The sequence below is a fragment of the Meles meles genome, chromosome 12 (assembly GCF_922984935.1).
Source record: "Meles meles chromosome 12, mMelMel3.1 paternal haplotype, whole genome shotgun sequence".
Classification (NCBI taxonomy): Eukaryota; Metazoa; Chordata; class Mammalia; order Carnivora; family Mustelidae; genus Meles; species Meles meles.
In genome coordinates, this window is record NC_060077.1 from 21,659,845 (window position 1) to 21,681,822 (window position 21,978).

A 21,978-nucleotide genomic window follows, 5' to 3' on the forward strand; every position below is an offset into this window, starting at 1 on the left:
GAGCTTAATTTAAGTGTGAGAAGGCCAATGACCAGGGCTGCACGGCTGGGCCTCTGACCCTGTGACAGGCTCACAGGGCTGGTTACTTAGGAGAGAAGAGCAGGTTTGACCCCCAAGCTGCTTATTCAAATTTCTTCTTTCTGGGGGATGGCCCGGCCCAGCCTCTGGTGTGGAAAGGGCTTCTGGAAGCTGGACATTCTCTCTGGAGCAGGAGTTCTGGTCTCCCGTCCTCAGCGGGGACACACAGGCTTGGGTTCACTGCCCCTCCTGTGGGAAAGAAGGCAGTGCCGGCGTTCCAGACTTTTCTGACGTTCTCACCTCCAAGGAATGCTCCCTGTGGCTGCCTACCACGGTGCCGGATAGTCCGGCATCACACTCACTCCTTTGCTTTCTGTAGTTCGCCTTCCATCCCAGATGTGTGCGCTCACGGGGGGCCAGAAGATGGACGGCAAAGAGGAGCTTTCGGTGTACTGGGCAAGGGCGGGGAGGCAATCCGGAGGTGGAAGGTGGGGTGAGAGGCAGGGAGGAGAAGGGGCTCTGGAAGATGCAAAGGGGGACCCAGAGTGTGGCCAAGCATGGCCACTGTGTGGGTGCTGTGGCCTGCGCTTTTCTTCCGGTCAGGAAATTTTTGCCTTCTGCTTTGCCTTCTGGAGCCAACTGACGGGGGACCCATTGGGGACCCAGCTGAAGCTCTAGTTTACCACCACTTCCTTAGCGGACCTCGTTTTCCCCCTCTGGAACTGGCCTGGACACAAAGAAATGAAGCTAAGGATGGAAGTTCAGACTGCTTCTCTCGGACCCCGCTGCTCTGGAACCACTGGAGACCAGGGTGACCAAAAGCAGGCTCTAGGGCTGGAGCAGAGAAGCCTGGAGGCCCCCAAGTGAGAAAGCTGGGGGCCCAGAGAGGTCCTCACGGCCGCTTTCCACATCTCTTCCAGGTCATTCCTCCACAGGACCACCCACCATGGCCTCAGACCACCAGACCCAAGCGGGCAAACCACAGCCCCTCAACCCCAAGGTCAGTACTGTGGTGGGAGAGAGCAGGGCGGGCAAGCAGAGTGCCTCTTCCCACCTCAGTTTCCCTTCTGGAAAGCCAAGTTGGCATCTTTCTTCCTGAAGCTCCCCTCTCTGGGCTTCAGTCTCCCCAACTTGCGTCCAGGGTAGGACGCTGATTCTGCAGACCCCTCCCCAGCCCACAACTGGCACGCCGAGATTCCTGACACTGGTCTCCAGCGTTGGTGACTTCAGTGTCTCTGCCTTACCCCGTACCCCAATGCCCATGGAGGCTCCCTAGAGCTGGGGCGGACCCAGGAACCAATTGGGATTCCCAACCTGCTGTGTGTCCTGGGCCAGTCACCTGAACTCTCTGAGCTTCAGCTCCCTTCTTTGTAAGACGGGGAGAACTGGATTCACAACGCATGGTGGGTGTGATGAGGAAACCAGCTCACCCTGGAGTGTGGTGTGTCCACGTAACAGCAGGTTATCATTTTGTTTCCTTGTCTGCCCTGCCCTCCTAGGACCCTGGGGGTGGGGAGGGGTAGTGGATCCTAACCCAATGACAGGGGGCTCATCATACCCAATCTGTACCCAAGCTTCTACCAGCAACCATCCACCTGGCCGCCTCTGCCTGGCTCTGTCCTGTGGCCCTCTGCTTCAGGGTCCCTGGCCAGGCACTGCCCTCCCCCAGCCCGGGAAAGCTTGAGCCGATGCAGCAACCCCCCCCCCCCCCCCGCCACTAACCCCATTCTTACTTTCTAGAGGAAAGACACACAGCAAACAAACAAATCTAGGACTTCAAGGAGTGGGAAGTGTTTCAGGAAACATGGAACAGGGAAAGGGGTACAGAGTCGGGATGAATGAGGAAAGGTGGTGTTAGCGGAGGTGATCAGGGAGGCCTCTCTGAGGGAGGTGGCATGAGAGCAGAGATCTGGGTCAACAGCCCTGTGCACCAGGTGGGGGTAGGGGAGAACATTCCAGACGGAGGGTGCAGCGAGTGCAAAGGCCCAGAGGTGGGCGTGAGCCATGTAAGTCTGAGGACCAGTGCAAAGGCCTCTGTGTCATGTTCAGACCCCCTCTGTCCCCTAGACACAGAAAGCCAGTCGCGCATGCGATTTAACATGACCTAGCCACCACGATAAACAAGGACAAAGAAACGGAAATTAATTCTCGTATTCTCATTCATTAAACCCGATAGAGCCTCATGGAGAATCAATAGAATCGTTATGAGAGAGCGATTTTCCATGATTTCCTTCCTATTCTAAATCTGCAAGATCCGAGGTGTCTCTTCCGTGAGAGACAGTCCTCGTTTGGACTGGTCGAGCACATTCCACAGACATAGGAAGGTTAGATATTGTGTAAAATGTGAGTCCCCTTGTGGAAAGTCCCACAAACAATAGCAGTAATAATAACACTGAGCTTCCGGGCTCCCTGAGGACTTGTGGCTACAAGGAGAGGCTGAGCTTCCTTGTCCTCGTCCCCGCTGCAAGCCCTCATATCCAGGCCAGGGTTGTCAACCACCAGCCCCTAGCATCCCTGTTCTTGAGTCTCCCAGTACCCTGCAAAAGAGAAGTGATTCCCCCATTCTACAAATGGGCCCCCTGAGGCTCGAACCAACCAAGTTGCTTCCCAAGGTTTTGTGGCCGGATGCAACAAGGTGACATCAGAGCCCGTGTCCCCTGACCCTCCTGCGGTCAAGTCAGTGACCACAAAGGCTGTACTGAGCCCATGGAATTTGTCTCGGAGCCCCACGGGGCCTCCTGGTCCTGGCTTTATCTCGCTAATCCCTAGCCTGGGAGAGAGGGATGTGTTTACCCAGCTAGTGCTGACCCTGTGCATTGTGCAGCCGTCCCCTCTGGGAGCCTGCTACCCTGAGCCCTGCTCTTCCCCCAGGGACAGCTCCCTGGGGAAGTGCGCTACAGAACCCCAGCCCCCAAATGGGCTCTGCAATCATGGAAGGTGGCGGCTGGCCTCCCAGTTAACATTCTTGGGGGCCCCTTCCACCTCCCTGATGGGGATCCCACTGTCCCCTTCCCTGGGTTGCTGAGAGCGCCAGGTGAGGCAAAGGGAGGGAAGCCCCTTTAAGAAGCATCCCGGGGGGTGGTCAGAAGGGGCCCTGCAGAACCAGGGGTGAGATGGTGTAGATGTGTAGGGCGGTGGGCTGGCTCTAGCAGGAGCAACAGAAGTCCTACCTCACCTGCGAGCTCATGAGAAAATCAGCCTCTGGGGCTGCACCTTGGGACCGGCTCTCTCAGAAACCACATTTCCTCAAGATCCCAGAGGCTTTGTGTGCACGTTAGTTTGCAAAGGCTGCCCCGATGGAAATGGCATCAGATAAACTTGGACTCCAACTTCAACTCTGCCGCTTAGGCCCTCGGGCTCTGTAAGACATCCCTTAATTCCCAGGAGTCTGCCTCCCACAAACAGAGCAAACACTGTGTGCGAACCGTGACTCTTCTCTGAATCCTTCCAGCAACCCCATCAGGTAGGTTCTGTCATTTCCCATTTCACAGATGGAGCAACCGAGGCTCAGTGAGGCAAAGTCCTGGCTCAAGGTCTCACAGCTGGGGACTGGCGGAGCCGGGGCTGTCTGACTCCCTGTTGGGTCTGTGACTCCTGAGAGAGGAGCCAGGCAGCATCCCCAGAGGTTCTCAGAGCCCCCTCCCCATCCCCAATGCCTTGCTTCCCTCCTCCCCATGGTGACGGGTCTGACACTCTCCTTCTGCTACAGATCATCATCTTTGAGCAGGAGAATTTCCAGGGCCACTCGCATGAGCTCAGCGGGCCCTGCCCCAACCTGAAGGAGACTGGCGTGGAGAAGGCGGGCTCTGTCCTGGTGCAGGCTGGACCGTACGTACCAGGGGGTGGAGGGCGGGGTGCGCGGGCAGGGAGGGCTCGTGTCGTTGGGGGCCACCAGGGTGAGGCAACTGGGCTGTGGAGCTGGGGGGATCTGCCTTTATTGTGCCCCCTGGACTGTGTGATTTGGTGGCTGACAGCCTCTGGAGACGATTCTTGCTTTGGGGTCCGATAGAGCTGGGTTCAGATTCAAACTCCACCAGTTTCACAGTGTGTATCACTGGACCAGCAACTTCCTTCTCTGAGCCTTGACTTCCAAGGGTGGGAAAAGCATGACCCCAAGGCCAGCCACTTCCTCGAGGCAGGAAGATGGACAAAGTGACTCTCATGGAGGTTTCTAGAGTTGTCAGTCTCTGGCTCTGGGAGTGTCCTCCCTCTCCTGTGAGGTTTAAAGTCAGATGTTCCAGCTCTGTATTCACCATCCCCTTCCCTAATCCCAGCCATACCGGATCTCAGCAGATTCACTGGCACATTTGGGGGCTAGCAGCCTTGGGTCCCTGACCCTGGAGAGAAGGCAAGCTGGCTGGTAAGATGTGTCCCTGCCCTAATTGTAACACATAGCTCAGCGCAGCCCGCAGGGGTCTGTCCTTGTGGTTCCCTGAACACTCCTTCTTTGCAAGAGCCTCAGGAATTGGGGGCGCCCCCCCATGACCCCCTCCCAAGAGGTCAGGGATCCTGGTAGGGTTGGGGATCCTGGGTGACCCATCCCACAGCTCAAGGTTCTCAGGATATTCTGCAGAGTACAATGATTTCACTTAGGTCAGAGTCTGCGGGTGTGGAGAACACAGCCAAAGGAAGGGTCCCCTCAGGCCTCCATTATCCAGCATACTCAGAGCATCTGGTGGGCCCAGGAGAACGTCTTCCCAGACAAGTGAAATTTTGACCATTTAAACACTGTATCTGATTCTCAGTTGCCTTTTTATGTTAACATTTGGATGGAAGGATTTCTCAAAAGAACTTGACACCTCTCTACTTTCTTTTTTTTAGAAATAGAACTTTTTATATTTTTTCCCATTTTATTTATTTTTTTCAGAATAACAGTATTCATTGTTTTTGCACAACACCCAGTGCTCCATGCAAAACGTGCCCTCCCTATTACCCACCACCTGTTCCCCCAACCTCCCACCCCTGACCCTTCAAAACCCTCAGGTTGTTTTTCAGAGTCCATAGTCTCTTATGGTTCGCCTCCCCTCCCCAATGTCCATAGCCCCCTCCCCCTCTCCCAATCCCACCTCCCCCCAGCAACCCCCAGTTTGTTTTGTGAGATTAAGAGTCATTTATGGTTTGTCTCCCTCCCAATCCCATCTTGTTTCATTTATTCTTCTCCTATCCCCCTAACCCCCCATGTTGCTTCTCCATGTCCTCATATCAGGGAGATCATATGATAGTTGTCTTTCTCCGATTGACTTATTTCACTAAGCATGATAAGCTCTAGTTCCATCCACGTCGTCGCAAATGGCAAGATTTCATTTCTTTTGATGGCTGCATAGTATTCCATTGTGTATATATACCACATCTTCTTTATCCATTCATCTGTTGATGGACATCTAGGTTCTTTCCATAGTTTGGCTATTGTAGACATTGCTGCTATAAACATTCGGGTACACGTGCCCCTTCGGATCACTACGTCTGTATCTTTAGGGTAAATACCCAGTAGTGCAATTGCTGGGTCATAGGATAGTTCTATTTTCAACATTTTGAGGAACCTCCATGCTGTTTTCCAGAGTGGTTACACCAGCTTGCATTCCCACCAACAGTGGAGGAGGGTTCCCCTTTCTCCGCATCCTCGCCAGCATCTGTCATTTCCTGACTTGTTAATTTTAGCCATTCTGACTGGTGTGAGGTGATATCTCATTGTGGTTTTGATTTGTATTTCCCTGATGCCGAGTGACGTGGAGCACTTTTTCATGTGTCTGTTGGCCATCTGGATGTCTTCTTTGCAGAAATGTCTGTTCATGTCCTCTGCCCATTTCTTGATTGGATTGTTTGTTCTTTGGGTGTTGAGTTTGCTAAGTTCCTTATAGATTTTGGAGACTAGCCCTTTATCTGATATGTCGTTTGCAAATATCTTCTCCCATTCTGTCAGTTGTCTTTTGGTTTTGTTAACTGTTTCCTTTGCTGTGCAAAAGCTTTTGATCTTGATGAAATCCCAATAGTTCATTTTTGCCCTTGCTTCCCTTGCCTTTGCCATTGTTCCTAGGAAGATGTTGCTGCGGCTGAGGTCGAAGAGGTTGCTGCCTGCTTTCTCCTCAAGGATTTTGATGGATTCCTTTATCACATTGAGGTCCTTCATCCATTTGGAGTCTATTTTCGTGTGTGGTGTAAGGAAGTGGTTCAATTTCATTTTTCTGCATGTGGCTGTCCAATTTTCCCAGCACCATTTATTGAAGAGGCTGTCTTTTTTCCATTGGACATTCTTTCCTGCTTTGTCGAAGATGAGTTGACCATAGAGTTGAGGGTCGATTTCTGGGCTCTCTATTCTGTTCCACTGATCTATGTGTCTGTTTTTGTGCCAGTACCATGTTGTCTTGATGATGACAGCTTTGTAATAGAGCTTGAAGTCCGGAATTGTGATACCACCAACTTTGGCTTTCTTTTTCAATATTCCTTTGGCTATTCGAGGTCTTTTCTGGTTCCATATAAATTTTAGGATTATTTGTTCCATTTCTTTGAAAAAAATGGATGGTATTTTGATAGGGATTGCATTAAATGTGTAGATTGCTTTAGGTAGCATGGACATTTTCACAATATTTATTCTTCCAATCCAGGAGCATGGAACATTTTTCCATTTCTTTGTGTCTTCCTCAATTTCTTTCATGAGTACTTTATAATTTTCTGTGTATAGTTTCTTAGCCTCTTTGGTTAGGTTTATTCCTAGGTATCTTATAGTTTTGGGTGCAATTGTAAATGGGATTGACTCCTTAATTTCTCTTTCTTCTGTCTTGTTGTTGGTGTACAGAAATGCAACTGATTTCTGTGCATTGATTTTATATCCTGACACTTTACTGAATTCCTGGACAAGTTCTAGCAGTTTTGGAGTAGAGTCTTTTGGGTTTTCCACATATAGTATCATATCATCTGCGAAGAGTGATAGTTTGACTTCTTCTTTACCAATTTGGATGCCTTTAATTTCTTTTTGTTGTCTGATTGCTGAGGCTAGGACTTCTAGTACTATGTTGAATAGCAGTGGTGATAATGGACATCCCTGCCGTGTTCCTGACCTTAACGGAAAAGCTTTCAGTTTTTCTCCATTGAGAATGATATTTGCGGTGGGTTTTTCATAGATGGCTTTGATAATATTGAGGTATGTGCCCTCTATCCCTACACTTTGAAGAGTTTTGATCAGGAAGGGATGCTGTACTTTGTCAAATGCTTTTTCAGCATCTATTGAGAGTATCATATGGTTCTTGTTCTTTCTTTTATTAATGTGTTGTATCACATTGATTGATTTGCGGATGTTGAACCAACCCTGCAGCCCTGGAATAAATCCCACTTGATCGTGGTGAATAATCCTTTTAATGTACTGTTGAATCCTATTGGCTAGTATTTTGGCGAGAATTTTTGCGTCTGTGTTCATCAAGGATATTGGTCTGTAGTTCTCTTTTTTGGTGGGATCCTTGTCTGGTTTTGGGATCAAGGTGATGCTGGCCTCATAGAATGAGTTTGGAAGTTTTCCTTCCGTTTCTATTTTTTGGAACAGTTTCATAGGCATGAGTTCTTCTTTAAATGTTTGGTAGAATTCCCCTGGGAAGCCGTCTGGCCCTGGGCTTTTGTTTGTTTGGAGATTTTTGATGACTGTTTCAATCTCCTTACTGGTTATGGGCCTGTTCAGGTTTTCTATTTCTTCCTGGTTCAGTTGTGGTAGTTTATATGTCTCTAGGAATGCATCCATTTCTTCCAGATTGGCCAATTTGTTGGCGTAGAGTTGCTCATAGTATGTTCTTATAATTGTCTGTATTTCTTTGGTGTTAGTTGTGATCTCTCCTCTTTCATTCATGATTTGATTGATTTGGGTCCTTTCTCTTTTCTTTTTGATGAGTCTGGCCAGGGGTTTATCAATCTTATTGATTCTTTCAAAGAACCAGCTCCTAGTTTCATTGATTTTTTCTATTGTTTTTTTGGTTTCTATTTCATTGATTTCTGCTCTGATCTTTATGATTTCTCTTCTCCTGCTGGGTTTAGGGTTTCTTTCTTGTTCTTTCTCCAGCTCCTTTACGTGTAGGGTTAGGTTGTGTACTTGAGACCTTTCTTGTTTCTTGAGAAAGGCTTGTACCGCTATATATTTTCCTCTCAGGACTGCCTTTGCTGTGTCCCATAGATTTTGAACTGTTGTGTTTTCATTATCATTTGTTTCCATGAATTTTTTCAATTCTTCTTTAATTTCCTGGTTGACCCATTCATTCTTTAGAAGGATGCTGTTTAGTCTCCATGTATTTGGGTTCTTTCCAGCTTTCCTCTTGTGATTGAGTTCTAGCTTCAGAGCATTGTGGTCTGAAAATATGCAGGGAATGATCCCAATCTTTTGATACCAGTTGAGACATGATTTGTGACCCAGGATGTGATCTATTCTGGAGAAGGTTCCATGTGCACTAGAGAAGAATGTGTATTCTGTTGCTTTGGGATGAAATGTTCTGAATATATCTGTGATGTCCATCTGGTCCAGTGTGTCATTTAAGGCCTTTATTTCCTTGTTGATCTTTTGCTTGGATGATCTGTCCATTTCAGTGAGGGGAGTGTTAAAGTTCCCTACTATTATTGTATTATTATTGATGTGTTTCTTTGATTTTGTTATTAATTGGTTGATATAGTTGGCTGCTCCCACGTTAGGGGCATAGATATTTAAAATTGTTAGATCTTCTTGTTGGACAGACCCTTTGAGTAGGATATAGTGTCCTTCCTCATCTCTTATTATAGTCTTTGGCTTAAAATCTAATTGACCTGATATAAGGATTGCCACCCCAGCTTTCTTCTGATGCCCATTAGCATGGTAAATTGTTTTCCACCCCCTCACTTTAAATCTGGAGGTGTCTTCACGTCTAAATGAGTTCTTGTAGGCAACATATTGATGGGTTTTGTTTTTTTATCCATTCTGATACCCTGTGTCTTTTGATTGGGGCATTTAGCCCATTAACATTCAGGTTAACTATTGAGAGATATGAATTTAGTGCCATTATTAGCCTGTAAGGTGACTGTTACTGTATATTGTATATTCTGATCTACTACTTTTAGGCTCTCTCTTTGCTTAGAGGACCCCTTTCAATATTTCCTGTAGAGCTGGTTTGGTGTTTGCAAATTCTTTCAGTTTTTGTTTGTCCTGGAAGCTTTTTATCTCTCCTTCTATTTTCAATGATAGCCTAGCTGGATAGAGTATTCTTGGCTGCATGTTTTTCTCGTTGAGTGCTCTGAATATATCATGCCAGCTCTTCCTGGCCTGCCAGGTCTCTGTGGATAAGTCTGCTGCCAATCTAATATTTTTACCATTGTATGTTACAGACTTCTTTTCTCGGGCTGCTTTCAGGATTTTCTCTTTGTCACTAAGACTTGTAAATTTTACTATTAGGTGACGGGGTGTGGACCTATTCTTGTTGACTTTGAGGGGGGTTCTCTGCATCTCCTGGATTTTGATGCTTATTCCCTTTGCCATATTAGGGAAATTCTCTCCAATAATTCTCTCCAATAGACCTTCTGCTCCCTTCTCTGTTTCTTCTTCTTCTGGAATCCCAATTATTCTAATGTTGTTTCGTCTTATGGTGTCACTTATCTCTCGAATTCTCCCCTCATGGTCCAGTAGCTGTTTGTCCCTCTTTTGTTCGGCTTCTTTATTCTCTGTCATTTGGTCTTCTATATCACTAATTCTTTCTTCTGCCTCATTTATCCTAGCAGTGAGAGCCTCCATTTTTGATTGCACCTCATTAATAGCTTTTTTGATTTCAACTTGGTTAGATTTTAGTTCTTTAATTCTCCAGAAAGGGCTTTAATATCTCCAGAGAGGGTTTCTCTAATATCTTCCATGCCTTTTTCGAGCCCGGCTAGAATGTTCAGAATCGTCATTCTGAACTCTTGATCTGACATATTACCAATGTCTGTGTTGATTAGGTCCCTAGCCTTCGGTACTGTGTCTTGTTCTTTTGTTTGTGGTGATTTTTTCCGCCTTGTCATTTTGTCCAGATAAGAGGATATGAAGGAGCAAGTAAAATACTAAAAGGGTGGCAAAGACCCCAGAAAAATGCGCTGTAACCAAATGAGAAGAGACCCCAAATTGTGGGGGGGGAGAAAGGGGATTAAAAGAGGTTCAGAAAAAAAAAAGAAAAAATTTAAAAAATAAAACAAATAAAGAAAAAATATAAAAAAGAAAGAAAAAATATATATTTAGATAAACTAGTCAAAAAATGTTAAAAAAGAAAAGGGTAAAAGTTTTAAAAAATTTAGCAGAAGAAGAAAAAAGAAAAAAGAAAAAAAATTGAAAAAAGAAAAAAAAATTGAAGTAGCCACAAGACTAAAGAATCATGGGGAGAAAGCCATGAGTTCTGTGCTTTGCTTTCTCCTCCTCTGGAATTGCGCTGCTTTCTTAGGAGTTGAACCTACTTTCCTTGATAGATGAACTTCGTCCTGGCTGGATATTTTGTTGATCTTCTGGGGGAGGGGCCTGTTGTAGTGACTCTGAAGTGTCTTTGCCCGAGGCGGGATTGCACCGCCCTTACCGGCCGCCGGACTAAGTAATCGGCTCGGGTTCGCTTTTGGGAGCTTCTGTTCCCTGAACGCTTTCCGTAGAGTTCCGGAGGACGGGAATGAAAATGGCGGCCTCCCAGTCTCCGGCCCGGAGGAGCCGAGAGCCTGGGGCCCCACTCCTCAGTGCGCCCCCAGAGGACAGCACCCAATCTCTCCCGTATCACCAGCCTCTAGCCGCGCTCCGAGCTCACCCAGCCCGCGACCAGTTCAAGGTAACCCCGAGCTGAGAGTTCAGTCCTCGGCTCTGTCTCTGCAGCCGGCTTCTCCGTTCTAATACCTGCGAGCTCTGCGACACTCCGACACCCCCGATCCTTCTGTGACCCTGTGGGACCTGCGGCCATGCTGATCCCGCGTGGGCTTCACCCCGGTTTAGCCTCTAGAGCAATGTCCCTCAGTGGAACAGACTTTTAAAAGTCCTGATTTTGTGCTCCGTTCCTCCGCCGCTTGCCGGGAGCCGGCCCCTCCCCCTGTGGTCTATCTTCCAGTCGTTTTAGATTCACTTCTCCGCCAGTCCTACCTTTCAGAAAGTGGTTGATTTTCTGTTTCTAGAGTTGCTGTTCTTCTTCTCTTCGATCTCCCGTTGGATTTGTAGGTGTTTGCAATGTTTAGATAAGCTATCGAGCTGATCTCCTGCTACCTGATGTAGTTTCAGCCTGCTACTTCTCCGCCATCTTGACTCCTCTCTGAACTTTTTATATTTTTTAGTAAGGATTATTGATGGTTCAGAATTGAGTTCTGGATGACTGAGGCGATTCTGCTCTTGGCTTGGCAGCGTCTGGATTTTGATGGGGGAGTGGGGCAGGTGCTAGCCCTGGGAGCCCGAGCTACTCGGGGATGCTGGAGCTGGCCTGACCTGCCTTCCTTCTGTCTCACTGCAGCTGGGTGGGCTACGAACAAGCCAACTGCAAGGGTGAGCAGTTTGTGTTCGAGAAGGGCGAGTACCCCCGCTGGGACTCATGGACCAGCAGCCGGAGGACGGACTCCCTCAGCTCCCTGAGGCCCATCAAAGTGGTGAGGCGCCTCTTCTCATTGTCTCCTCTCTTTGCCACCTTGAAGCTGGGGCATTACGGACCAGGATGGAGACTTCACCTCCAGCACTGGGAGCTTTCTGATGGGTGGGGCGCACTTCCTGTGTCACCTGGCATAAGTCGTTCATTTCTCTGGGCCTCAGTTCCCCCATCTGTAAAATGGAAATACTCAGATTTTCTGCCTGAGATTCCTGGGGTTAGAACCCATCACAGAGCAATTGCTTAATAAACAGATGTGAAAAGATATTCCGGGATTGGGTGTGGAGGAAAAGGTGGGTTAGCCCATGTTCATAAATCATGTTGGTGGGACCTTCTGGTGCTTCTCTGATCCTGATTCTTACTAGAATGTGAACTCGTAGGGAGGGTCCAGGGCCCGGCAGTGCTCAGGGCCACTCCCAAGCCTCCTTGAGACAGACTAGCTCTCCCCAGAGCTTGAGGGAAGATTGGAGAACTTTGGACCTAGTATCCCATGGACCTGGTTTCCTATGTTGGCTCTGGCGGTCCCAGCTGTGTGACCTTGGGCAAGCGGCTTTACCTCTGAGTCTCAGTTTTCTTAATATCCGGATAACATGAGAGTCTTTAAAGGTTTAAAGGGGATGACTAAGAAAACTGGCACAGGAACTGGAGGATGGGAAAAGATGTGGCAAGGAAGGAAAGCCAAAATACCCCAACTGCCTGCTTGGGTACCCACCAGCCTGTGTCTCTCTGTGTGTAGATCATGGCTGCCATTTTGGTTTATTTATTTATTATTATTTTTTAAAGAGAGCTGAGGGAAAAGGACCTATCAGAATTGAATGTGCCTTAAAGTATAGACTCTTGAGTGCAACATGAAGACAGCCCAGTGAGACCCCAACAAATGGCTGGTGTTTAATTGCTGTTGGTATAGACACTTAGGTAGTAGGGGTATGGGACAAGAAGTCTATAGGGGGATTGTGTTGATCCCCGTGCTGGGGCATCCGGACAGGTGGGAAGGCTCACCCTGGACTCCTCTCCTGCACTCACTTTCTCCGATCCCTATCCACAGGACAGCCAAGAGCACAAGATCATCCTCTATGAGAACCCCAACTTCACGGGAAAGAAGATGGAAATCATAGATGATGATGTGCCCAGTTTCCATGCCCACGGCTACCAGGAGAAGGTGTCATCAGTGCGGGTGCAGAGTGGCACGTGAGTGGAGACCCAGCCCCTGCTCCCCCTGCCCCAGGAGCCCAGACTGCTGGGGTCCTGAGTCCCACTCTGTCCTGGACCCTGCTGATCTTGCATACTTGCGACCTCAGTCTTCCCTCTGGAAAATGGGCATGGAAATCATGAGCTTGTATGTGGCTTTCAGCCCCCGTGGTCCCATCCAGATCTGCCCTTTGGCCAATACCCTACCTCTGGAAGAAAGAAAGCATGGCCTCCCCAAGAGGAGGACAGTGAACATTAGTGGGGTGCAGATGAGGCAGAGCGGGGGCCGGAAGGGAAAGGATGAGTTGAGTGGTCTTAACGCTGCTGCGAGAGGCAGGAAGTCCAGCCCACGCTGCTTCTTTACTGCATGGGTCCCTGAGTTTAGAAACAGGAGGTGTCATTTCCCATTGAATTAAAGTTCCTTGGTACATAGACTCTGGCCATCACCTATGGGAAATTTCTCCTTGTGCCAAACTTTGATTCTCTGGGAGTTCACAGACGGGCTATGGGTAGTGGCTTGCTGGAGCCTGTTCATACCAGCTCACGAGAGCACATTCCTCAATTTTCAGAATTTTTGTGAACTGGTTTTTGAAACTTTGGTAGGTCAAAATCAGCCATAGTGGGAGTATTTATACCACTGACATTGGAACATATTTGAAAATCAAGACTCTGTTGCCCTCCAGAGAGCTGGTTGGCCAACATGTACTGGCTTTCTGGGGTTCGTCAGGTTCCTAAGATTGTGTGCCAAGTTCTGTGTTCATGGTCCTCTTCATTTATTTCTTCATTCATTGTTCAATTGGTTGAGCCCCACCACATGCCAGGCATCACATTTGGTGCTCAGTATGTCAAAGTAGATTAAAGAGGGCTGGCTTCTGCTCTGTAGAGCTAACAGCCTAGCTGGGGTCAACCGTTAATAATTTAAGAATCTGCCACAAATCTGGACTTCCTCCCCGAAGGAGGGACTCTTGAACTTAGATCCTAAGAAAGAGTAGCAAGTGCAGGTGTAAAGAGAGGAAAGAAGGTCATTCCAGAGAGAGAACAGCATGGGCAAAGGCCCTGTGGTCAGAGGAGCCTGGTGAGTCTGAGGGACTCTACAAACTCTAGACTGGCTAGTGCACAGAGATAGAGGACATAAGACCAAGATGTAGAGCTGCAGGTGCACACAGGTGTTGGCCAGGCAGGTCCTTGTTGGCGAAGACTTTGTATCATTTTGAGGGGAAGAAACTGTAACTCCTCATTAGGTGCTCCAAAGAGTGAAGGACCACCCCTAGATTGTGATGACTTCAAATGACAAAGGGATTAACGAAGGCTCCTGGGACCTAGCCTCCTCTCCTTTGGTCTTGCAGCCAGGCATGGGGATGGGATGATGGTGGACAGAGGCAGTTAGGAGACCTGTCTTATTCTAGGCTTCAGTGGGCTTGAGATCTCCCCTTCCTCTGATCCCAGCATCAGGCCTTCAGTCAAAAGTTGCTTCAAGAGGTAGTGAGCTCCCCATCAGGAGAAGGATAAAAGCAGGGGCAGGATGCTGGAAGGGTGGTGTTCCTGCTCAACAATCAGGAAGTGAGAAATGACTGGGAGCTCCCCCCTTCCTAACAGCTTAAAGACGCTCTCTATCCCTCTGTCCCTCTTCTTCTGATTCTCCTCTGTCCTCCACGTCCCCTCCTCCCCTCTGGCCTACAGGTGGGTCGGCTACCAGTACCCTGGCTATCGCGGGCTCCAGTACCTGCTGGAGAAGGGAGACTACAAGGACAGCGGTGACTTTGGGGCTCCCCACCCCCAGGTGCAGTCCGTGCGCCGCATTCGCGACATGCAGTGGCACCAACGGGGCGCCTTCCACCCCTCCAACTAGTGCCCGCCTTTCCCTCCTTCCCAGGGACTTGGTCTGCTGCCCAGGATCCCCCCCAGACCTCCTGGCGAGTGAATAAAGTGTGACTTGCAATTTGTGTTGCATTGCCTTTTATCTCCAATGGTAACTGGAGCGGGTATTACGTGTGTGTGTGTGTGTGTGTGTGTGTGTGTGTGTGTGTATGACAGAGAGAGACAGACAGACAGAGACAGAGACAGAGACAGACTAAGAGAACCAGAGAGTGTCTGGGCTGGGGCAGGACAGCAGAGTTCTTATGGAGGCTCTTGGCTGTGTGACCTTGGGCATAAAGTCCAACCTCTCTGAGCTTCTGTTTCTTTGTCTGCTTTACAATCGCCTATGCCCCACGAGGGGCTGGCTGGGCTGACCTCCTAGCTCCCTTTTCCATGGTTGCTGAGAACCACCACTCGCAGGGGCACGTGAAGGACGCTTCAGCCCTTAAAAGTATACCCGCTGCCTGCCATTCCCACGTTAGGGTGTAATCCCCTTGAACTCCAGTTTTCTTAGATCTGCCAGAGGAGCCAACAACCCTGCAATCCCACCCCATCCCTAGTCACACGTCTCTGCCTTTGTGTGTTCCGTGCTCCCTCTTTCATTACTTGGTGGGCTTGATCACTTAGCATCGCGGTAGGCCTGGGTTCCAATGGCTGTTCCGGAGTCCTGGCCAATGATCCAGCCTCAGACAAGTCATTTTGCCTCTCAGGGCCCCCATCTTTGTACTTGGGGAAAAAATGGGGAAAAACAGTGCCTCCTTCATCTGGTTTCAATGGAGATGAAATAAGATAACTCAGACATTCTCTGGAAAACTGGTCATCGTTTGCTCGTTATCTGTAGTGCAAATATCTACTCCCAGAGGGCAACTTCTTTTCACTTTGGATTCGGTATCTTTGGATGTAGTGGTTTTCACTTTTGATGTTGTCTAACATCACATGTAAATTCTCAGTCTTTCTGGAGCTGGTTTTTCTTCCCTTCGGGCCCCTGTTGTCCTGGAACCATTTCTTGAGAAGTCCATTTCCCCCTCTGTGCAGCAAGGTCACCTCTGTCTCATACTGGATTGCATATATGCTCACGGAGAGCCAACCTGATGACACCTTGACCTTGAACTGCCAGCTTACAGCATTGTGAGAGAATAAAATACTGTTGCTTAAGCCACTCCGTTTGGGACACTTTGTGATGGCATCTCTAGGACACTAATACAGTGATGGTAATAGGAAAGGGCCAAGGACACCAAGAGAAGGCAGAGGTACCGCCTGGGGCACCAGAACTCCCAAGGAAGTGGGGATGTTGGAAGAAGCGTTGGCATCTTTCCAGGCGAATCGTGGGGAGAACAGTTTGGCAAGGGGAACAGAGTATGCAAAGGCAGGGATGCAAGAGAGAACGTGGTCCCATGTTCTAGGCATAGGGGGCACTTCAGGGCATGAAAACTTTAAAGACTGGCTTAGCACAAAGTCCTGGGAGATTGCGTGGAGATGATATCATCATAATGTGTGTGGTGGGTAGCACCGACAGGATTTCCACTTATCTATTCCTACATACCAACCCACCCAAAGCTTAGTGGTAAAATTACAGCAATCATTTGTTTTGCTCACATGTGTCATTTGAGCAGGACCTGGTAGGCACAGCTCATCTCTGTTCCAAATGGAGTCATCTACGGTAGCTCAAAGCCTGGGGGTGAATCCCATGGCTGGGTGTTGGTGTTGGCTGTTGGCTGGGACCTCAACTATGGCTCTCAGATCAGACACCCCCCAATGTGGACACTCCACACAGCCGCCTGACCTCCCCACAGCATGGTAGCTGGGTTATAAGAGTAAGTGTCCCAAGAGAAAGGCGGAAGCTTCATGGCATTAAGACTTAGCCTCAGAAACCATACAGCATCACTTCCTCCATACCCTATTGAAAGGGGGTCATAGAGGTGGACCCAGGTTGGAGGGGAGGAGACGAGTTCCCATGAATCAATGAGAAGAAGGTCAGTGTATGGGAAAAGATCTACTACGGTGCCCATCTTTACAAAACACACTGTGTCAAGGGAAAGGAGATGCTGGGAATGAGCTTTGACAAGGTGGGACAGACAGCGGGGGTCCACACGACCATCGGTGGGACACTCTATGAGCCCGTCGCCCTCCCCAGTGAAAGGACAAGGCCAGACAGGATGGCCGGTTGGGGTCACTCCTCCCATAGGTTGCTTTGATTGTTTCTCGTTTGCTTTGTGTTTCCCTCTCTCTCTTTTCCTCTCTCTCTTTCTACTTCCCTTTGTCTCTTTGGGGACCTATCTATATCTTTGCTGTTATCACTGCCTCTTTCTGTCTCTCTCTGTGTTCCTCTCGGCTTATTTCTGTCTCCTGCTTCCTTCCCTATCCCTCCCCTTCATCTTCCACCCTCCTTGTCTCAGTCAAGCGGGCGCTGTGCTCTGTGGGTCCCTCTCCCCATCCCTATAACACCTCCAAGCATGGATCCCTCCGCCTCCACTCAGGTCTCTCCGGGGAGCCATCCCCCTAGGCGCAATCCTACTTTTAGCCACCAGGTGGCAGCAGAGCGCCAGCCTCAGGGCTGCTCTCCCTGGAGGTTTCGCTGCTCGGACCCTGATTGGAGCCGAGCCCTGTCAGTCACAGCGGCTGCCAGAGCGGGGAGGGGCCCCAGAGCCTCTCCCGGGACAGTGGGGAAACCAAGGCTCCAGAGAGCGAGGTCTCACTGGACAGTGACAGAGCAGCGACAGGCCTTATGGCCCTGCTTTTTTCCTGCAGTTGTCCTCCCCAAAGCTTGCTGGGAGGGGACACAGACTCAGCACCTTTCTTTGCATGAGGAAGGTGTTTCCAAATCACTATCTCACCCACTGTCACTGGAAGCAGACAGCAAAGCCTCATCCTGCCACGCAGACGTATGGCTTAGCGTAGACGCTCTGTGCCTCAGTTTCCCCTGAGAGGAGACAGACGCTAGTGCCCGTTCATAAGGCTGCCGTGAGGATTCAGTGAGATGCCATGTGTGACGTGGCAGTACCAGCCGCAGAGCAGGGAGTCAGTAAATGAACACAGTGTCAAGTGCGAAGGGGAGGCTGTGATATCCTGCGGGGTGGACAGGGAGGGCTCCTGGGAGAAGGTTTATAAGCTGGGTTTTGTAGGACGAGTAGGAGTTCTTCGGGTGCACAAGGAAGGACAGAAGCTCCTTCAGGACATTCACTCACCAATTTGCTCACTCACTCCTGCCGTCTTCCTCCCCCTTCTCTGTTCTCTTCTCTAGTCTCACTCTTGCTCTCCTGTCCGCTCCCTCTGCTGCCTCCTTCCCTGCCCTTCCTCTCCCCTTTCCTCCTGTTCCTCTGACTGCTCTGAATTCCCTCTGCCCCATCTTTTGTTCATTCCTCACTCGCTTCTTCCCTTTACCTCTCTGTCTTTGCCCTTTGCTTCCTCCCCACGGACTAGGGATCTGTGTTTCACCGATGCAAGGCCAAGACGAGAACCAGGGTTCTAGGGGTTTGTATTTCTGCAAATAGTTTACCTTTCTGCATGTTTCTTTAAAATAAGCAAATGACGTTCATGAACAGTTTATGACTAAACCTGTTCTTGCAGGAAGTTACTCTTTTTTTTTTTTTCTGCTAAAGAAGACAGAGTTGAGTGAATCAGGATCTCCTTTTTCTATTTTAATTCAGGAACAAGGAAAGACCAGCCAGGTGGGCCATATTGCCATTTCTAAGGCAGAAGTCAGAAGTTTTGGTCCAACATATTGATCTAAATATTCGTCAAATCCTACCCTACCCAGACACTAGCAGGTGCTTTATTTTATTTTATTTTTAATGTTAATTATGCTTATTTTTTTTGTAATCTCCACACCTAACGTGGGGCTCAAACTCAGGACCCCAAATCATGAGTCGCAAACTTCTGACTGAGCCAGCCAGGCGCCCCGAGTAGGTGCTTTTTTTTTTTTAAAGGACTCTATTTACTTATTTGACAGACAGACCACAAGTAGGCAGAGAGGCAGACAGAGAGGAGGAAGCAGGCTCCCCGCTGAGCAGAGAGCCTGATGCGGGGCTCGATCCCAGCCCCTGAGATCATGACCTGAGCTGAAGGCAGAGGCTTTAACCCACTGAGCCACCCAGGCACCCTGAGTAGGTGCTTTATATTCATGATTATCCCTGGCTTGTTCCATCCGCATTCAACGGTCTGCCCATCAAGCCCTCCCATGAGCCCCCACTTCCATGGCAGATGAAATTGCAATTATTCACAATTTGTTGGACTCTGCTTCCCAACTGGAACGGAGCCTGCAGGAGGACAGGGAAGGAGGTTCTGCTCACATCTCCACGCTGCAGCATCAGCACGACCACACAGCAGCTCCCCTGACCGGCACAAGCGGTGCGCTAGCTGGGCACATGTGCGATGCCTTTCCCCGTTCCCTCGGAGAAGCCTGTCCCTGATTACCTGCTCCTCCTCGGTAAGTTCTCAAATGCTCATGCAGCCGGGGCAATAGGGAGGAAACGCTGACCACCCCCCTCCATCCCCTGCCCCGGTACCATGACCGGCTCATGGTGGGCACTCAAGGATTGCTGGCTGATTTTCTCACTCTGACCTGCAACAACTTGTGGGTCGTTCCCATTTTCAGATGAGCTCTGAGGTTCAGAGAGGGGGCTGTGGTTTGCAGAAGGCCACACTGGCAAGAAGTGGGAAAGCCAGAGTTTAAACCCAGGGCTCTCTCTGACCCTCGGTCTTCGGCCTCTCTGGAAGGTCAGGTGTTGCCCTGTGAGGCTTCTGGTACTAGAGATGCTGATGGGCAGGGCACCCTGACCCTGGCTTTAAGAATTGTCTTTTCCTTGTCCTTCCTCCCTTGGGTCTTTGATGCTGGCTGCCTGGCTGGCTGGTCCCAGTGACCTGGGGCTGCTGACACAAGCTCTCCAGGGTGTGCAGGCTGGAAGCAAGGCTATGGTTGGCATGGCAACATATTCTTAAAACCAAGGGTTTGCTCCCATCATAAGGAAGTAGTTCGGTGGTGACCAGCTTTGACCAAACTGTCCCGAAGGAAATGCCTGGAAGGGGAAGGGTGTGTGATTTCTCTGTGTTGTTCTTCTGAATTTCAATCATCCTTTCAATCCTCTGAATTTCTGTTAAATCCACCCGCTTGTCAGCCATCCCTAGACTCAGGTCAGTATCCTCCCTTGTTCACACAATTCTAACAGCCCTCTCAAAGGTCTCCCCATGCTCCCTCTGCACTGCAGTCTATGCTCTACAGAGCTGTCAGAAGGATCTTTTCCAAATGCACCTGTGGTCACAATGCCCTCCAGCTTAAACCTGCTGTGGCTCCCCATTGTTCTCAGAATGAAGACCCTAATCCCCGACTCACAGCACCTTCAAGGACTAATTCCTGCCTCGTGTCTGCAGCCTCCTCCTACGTAAATTCACTAGTTCTTTCTGTCCTTTGGACCCATCATGAACCCTCCAGCCATGGGGCTTCTCCAGCTGGCCAAATGAGTCCCATGCAGTCTTCAGACCTCCACCCAGTGTCTTCCCTGGCTTCTCAGGCCAGGCCAATCCTCTGATGACACCCGCTTTTCCACTCTGCTCACCTCTCTCCTGAAGGCCTAATCACATGTGCTGTTTTGTGTTTCATCTCCATTCCTTCCTTGATTCAAGTTTCCATGAGGGCGAAGCCAGGTCTAATTTTACATCCCATATATCCAAAACCTGGTACATGCATGCTTAAGGCTTGATAGATATTTACAGGATGAATGGATGAGAGAATGAATGGTCAGACCCCGACATCAGGGACCAACCAATAGGACAGTCTCCCTAGAATCACTCACGTCCAGGCAGAAGGCCATGGGAAATTCAGACTGTCGGTCTAAAGAAAATTAGGCACCAGGAGGAAAAACCGGTCTTGCTCTCTTGACGTATGCCCATCCCCATCTTTTGAGGTCAACTCATTGTTCAGGCTCCTTTGGAAATGCTTCCTCCTTGAGTCAGTGCCGACCCCCCAGTAGTCCCTTCCAGAGCACAGACCCCAGGGATCGGTCACACGGTGAGATGTGACTCCTGACTCTTTGTAGCTGTGTGCCTTAAGCAACTGAGCCTCGGTGTTCTCACCTGAAAACAGGGAGCATGAGGCTTATTTATGCCTCAGAAGTGTGGGCTCAGAGCCTGGTGCCTTGTTGCTGAAAAGTGATCTAACTTCTCTCTTTCAGACTCTCAATGCTCTTCCTACCTCGGGGCACCAGGATGTTCCACTTTTTCCAGTCTAGAGAATGTACAGAACAGTGTCCAATAAATGCCTTCCCTCCAGGGCAGGGCTGCTTAGCCTCCGTGCTCCCCTGGTGCCCGGGGGGCTGCTCTGTGCCTGGTGCAAAGTTCAGCAGCCTCCCTCGCCTCTGTCCGCTAGATGGCAGTAGCAGCCCCAACTTGTGACCACCAACCAGGTCTCCAGCCTTTGCCAAATATCTCCTGGGGGCAAAATCGAGGCGGTGTTGAGAACCGGATGCTCTGGGGGAAGAGGGAGACGCATCCCGGGGGATTTTAAAAATAATGGATGGGGTTGCAGGTAAGGCTGCAGATGGGAAGGGGGACAATTAGGTGGGCATTTGCCTCTGCCTCCTGCATGAGACAGACTCACATAAACTGCCCAGGCTGGAGGGGGCATATACGGGATGTAAAATTAGACCTGGCTCTTGCCCTCGTGGAAACTTGAATCAAGGAGGGAATGGAGATGAATCAAGGAATCAGACAAAGAAACACAGCCTCTCGTCTCACAGACGGGGGAAACTGAGCCCCGGAGGCAAAGGCTTTGGTATTGGGCAAACAGCAAAACGTGGGTACTTATCACAACACATATATACAGACGCACAAATATACACACATTTAGTCTGTACTGTATGGTGACTAACATAACATAATAAAAAATTATTTGTACATATATATGTCAAGTTTTTTGTTTTGTTTTGTTTTACATATTTTATATATAGCAACCCTTATGCTATGGAATCACAAGGAGAAAAAGGGCTTTTCATTTTTTTGACTCTGTAGACCAATGTGTGTGCCACACAGGAGCAGCCTGACCTTGCTTCCTTCCCTTAGTTCTGGAAAGACACAACGGAAGGGAATTTAGGATGCATTTACTGCCAGTGGTCTTTGGGCTTGAAGTCCTGGAGAGAGGGTGGGGGAGGGATGGGCAGGGAGGGCTGGTACCCCTGTGCTCAGCCAGAGGGATGGCTGTGGGCTAAACAAGAGGACAGTGTCAGTTTGTCCTTTCATTTTATTCAGCTGTTTTGGGGGAGGAGCATACGTTTGATTTTGAGTCAAAAGAGCTGACTTCCACCCTCAGTGTTACACGCAAGCTGTTACCCAGCAGACTACAGGAAGTCAGGGA

The 21,978-nt window shown here is 49.3% G+C and overlaps 1 protein-coding gene across 1 annotated transcript; it reads left to right on the forward strand.

Moving 5' to 3' along the window:
* The first annotated feature begins 964 nt into the window (after window positions 1-964).
* CRYBB2 (crystallin beta B2) lies at window positions 965-14,625 on the forward strand. Its single transcript, XM_046025964.1, has 5 exons — window positions 965-1,018; window positions 3,728-3,846; window positions 11,460-11,592; window positions 12,634-12,776; window positions 14,457-14,625. The coding sequence occupies exons 1-5, from the start codon at window positions 965-967 to the stop codon at window positions 14,623-14,625; spliced, it is 618 nt and encodes a 205-aa protein (XP_045881920.1).
* The last annotated feature ends 7,353 nt before the right edge of the window (window positions 14,626-21,978 follow it).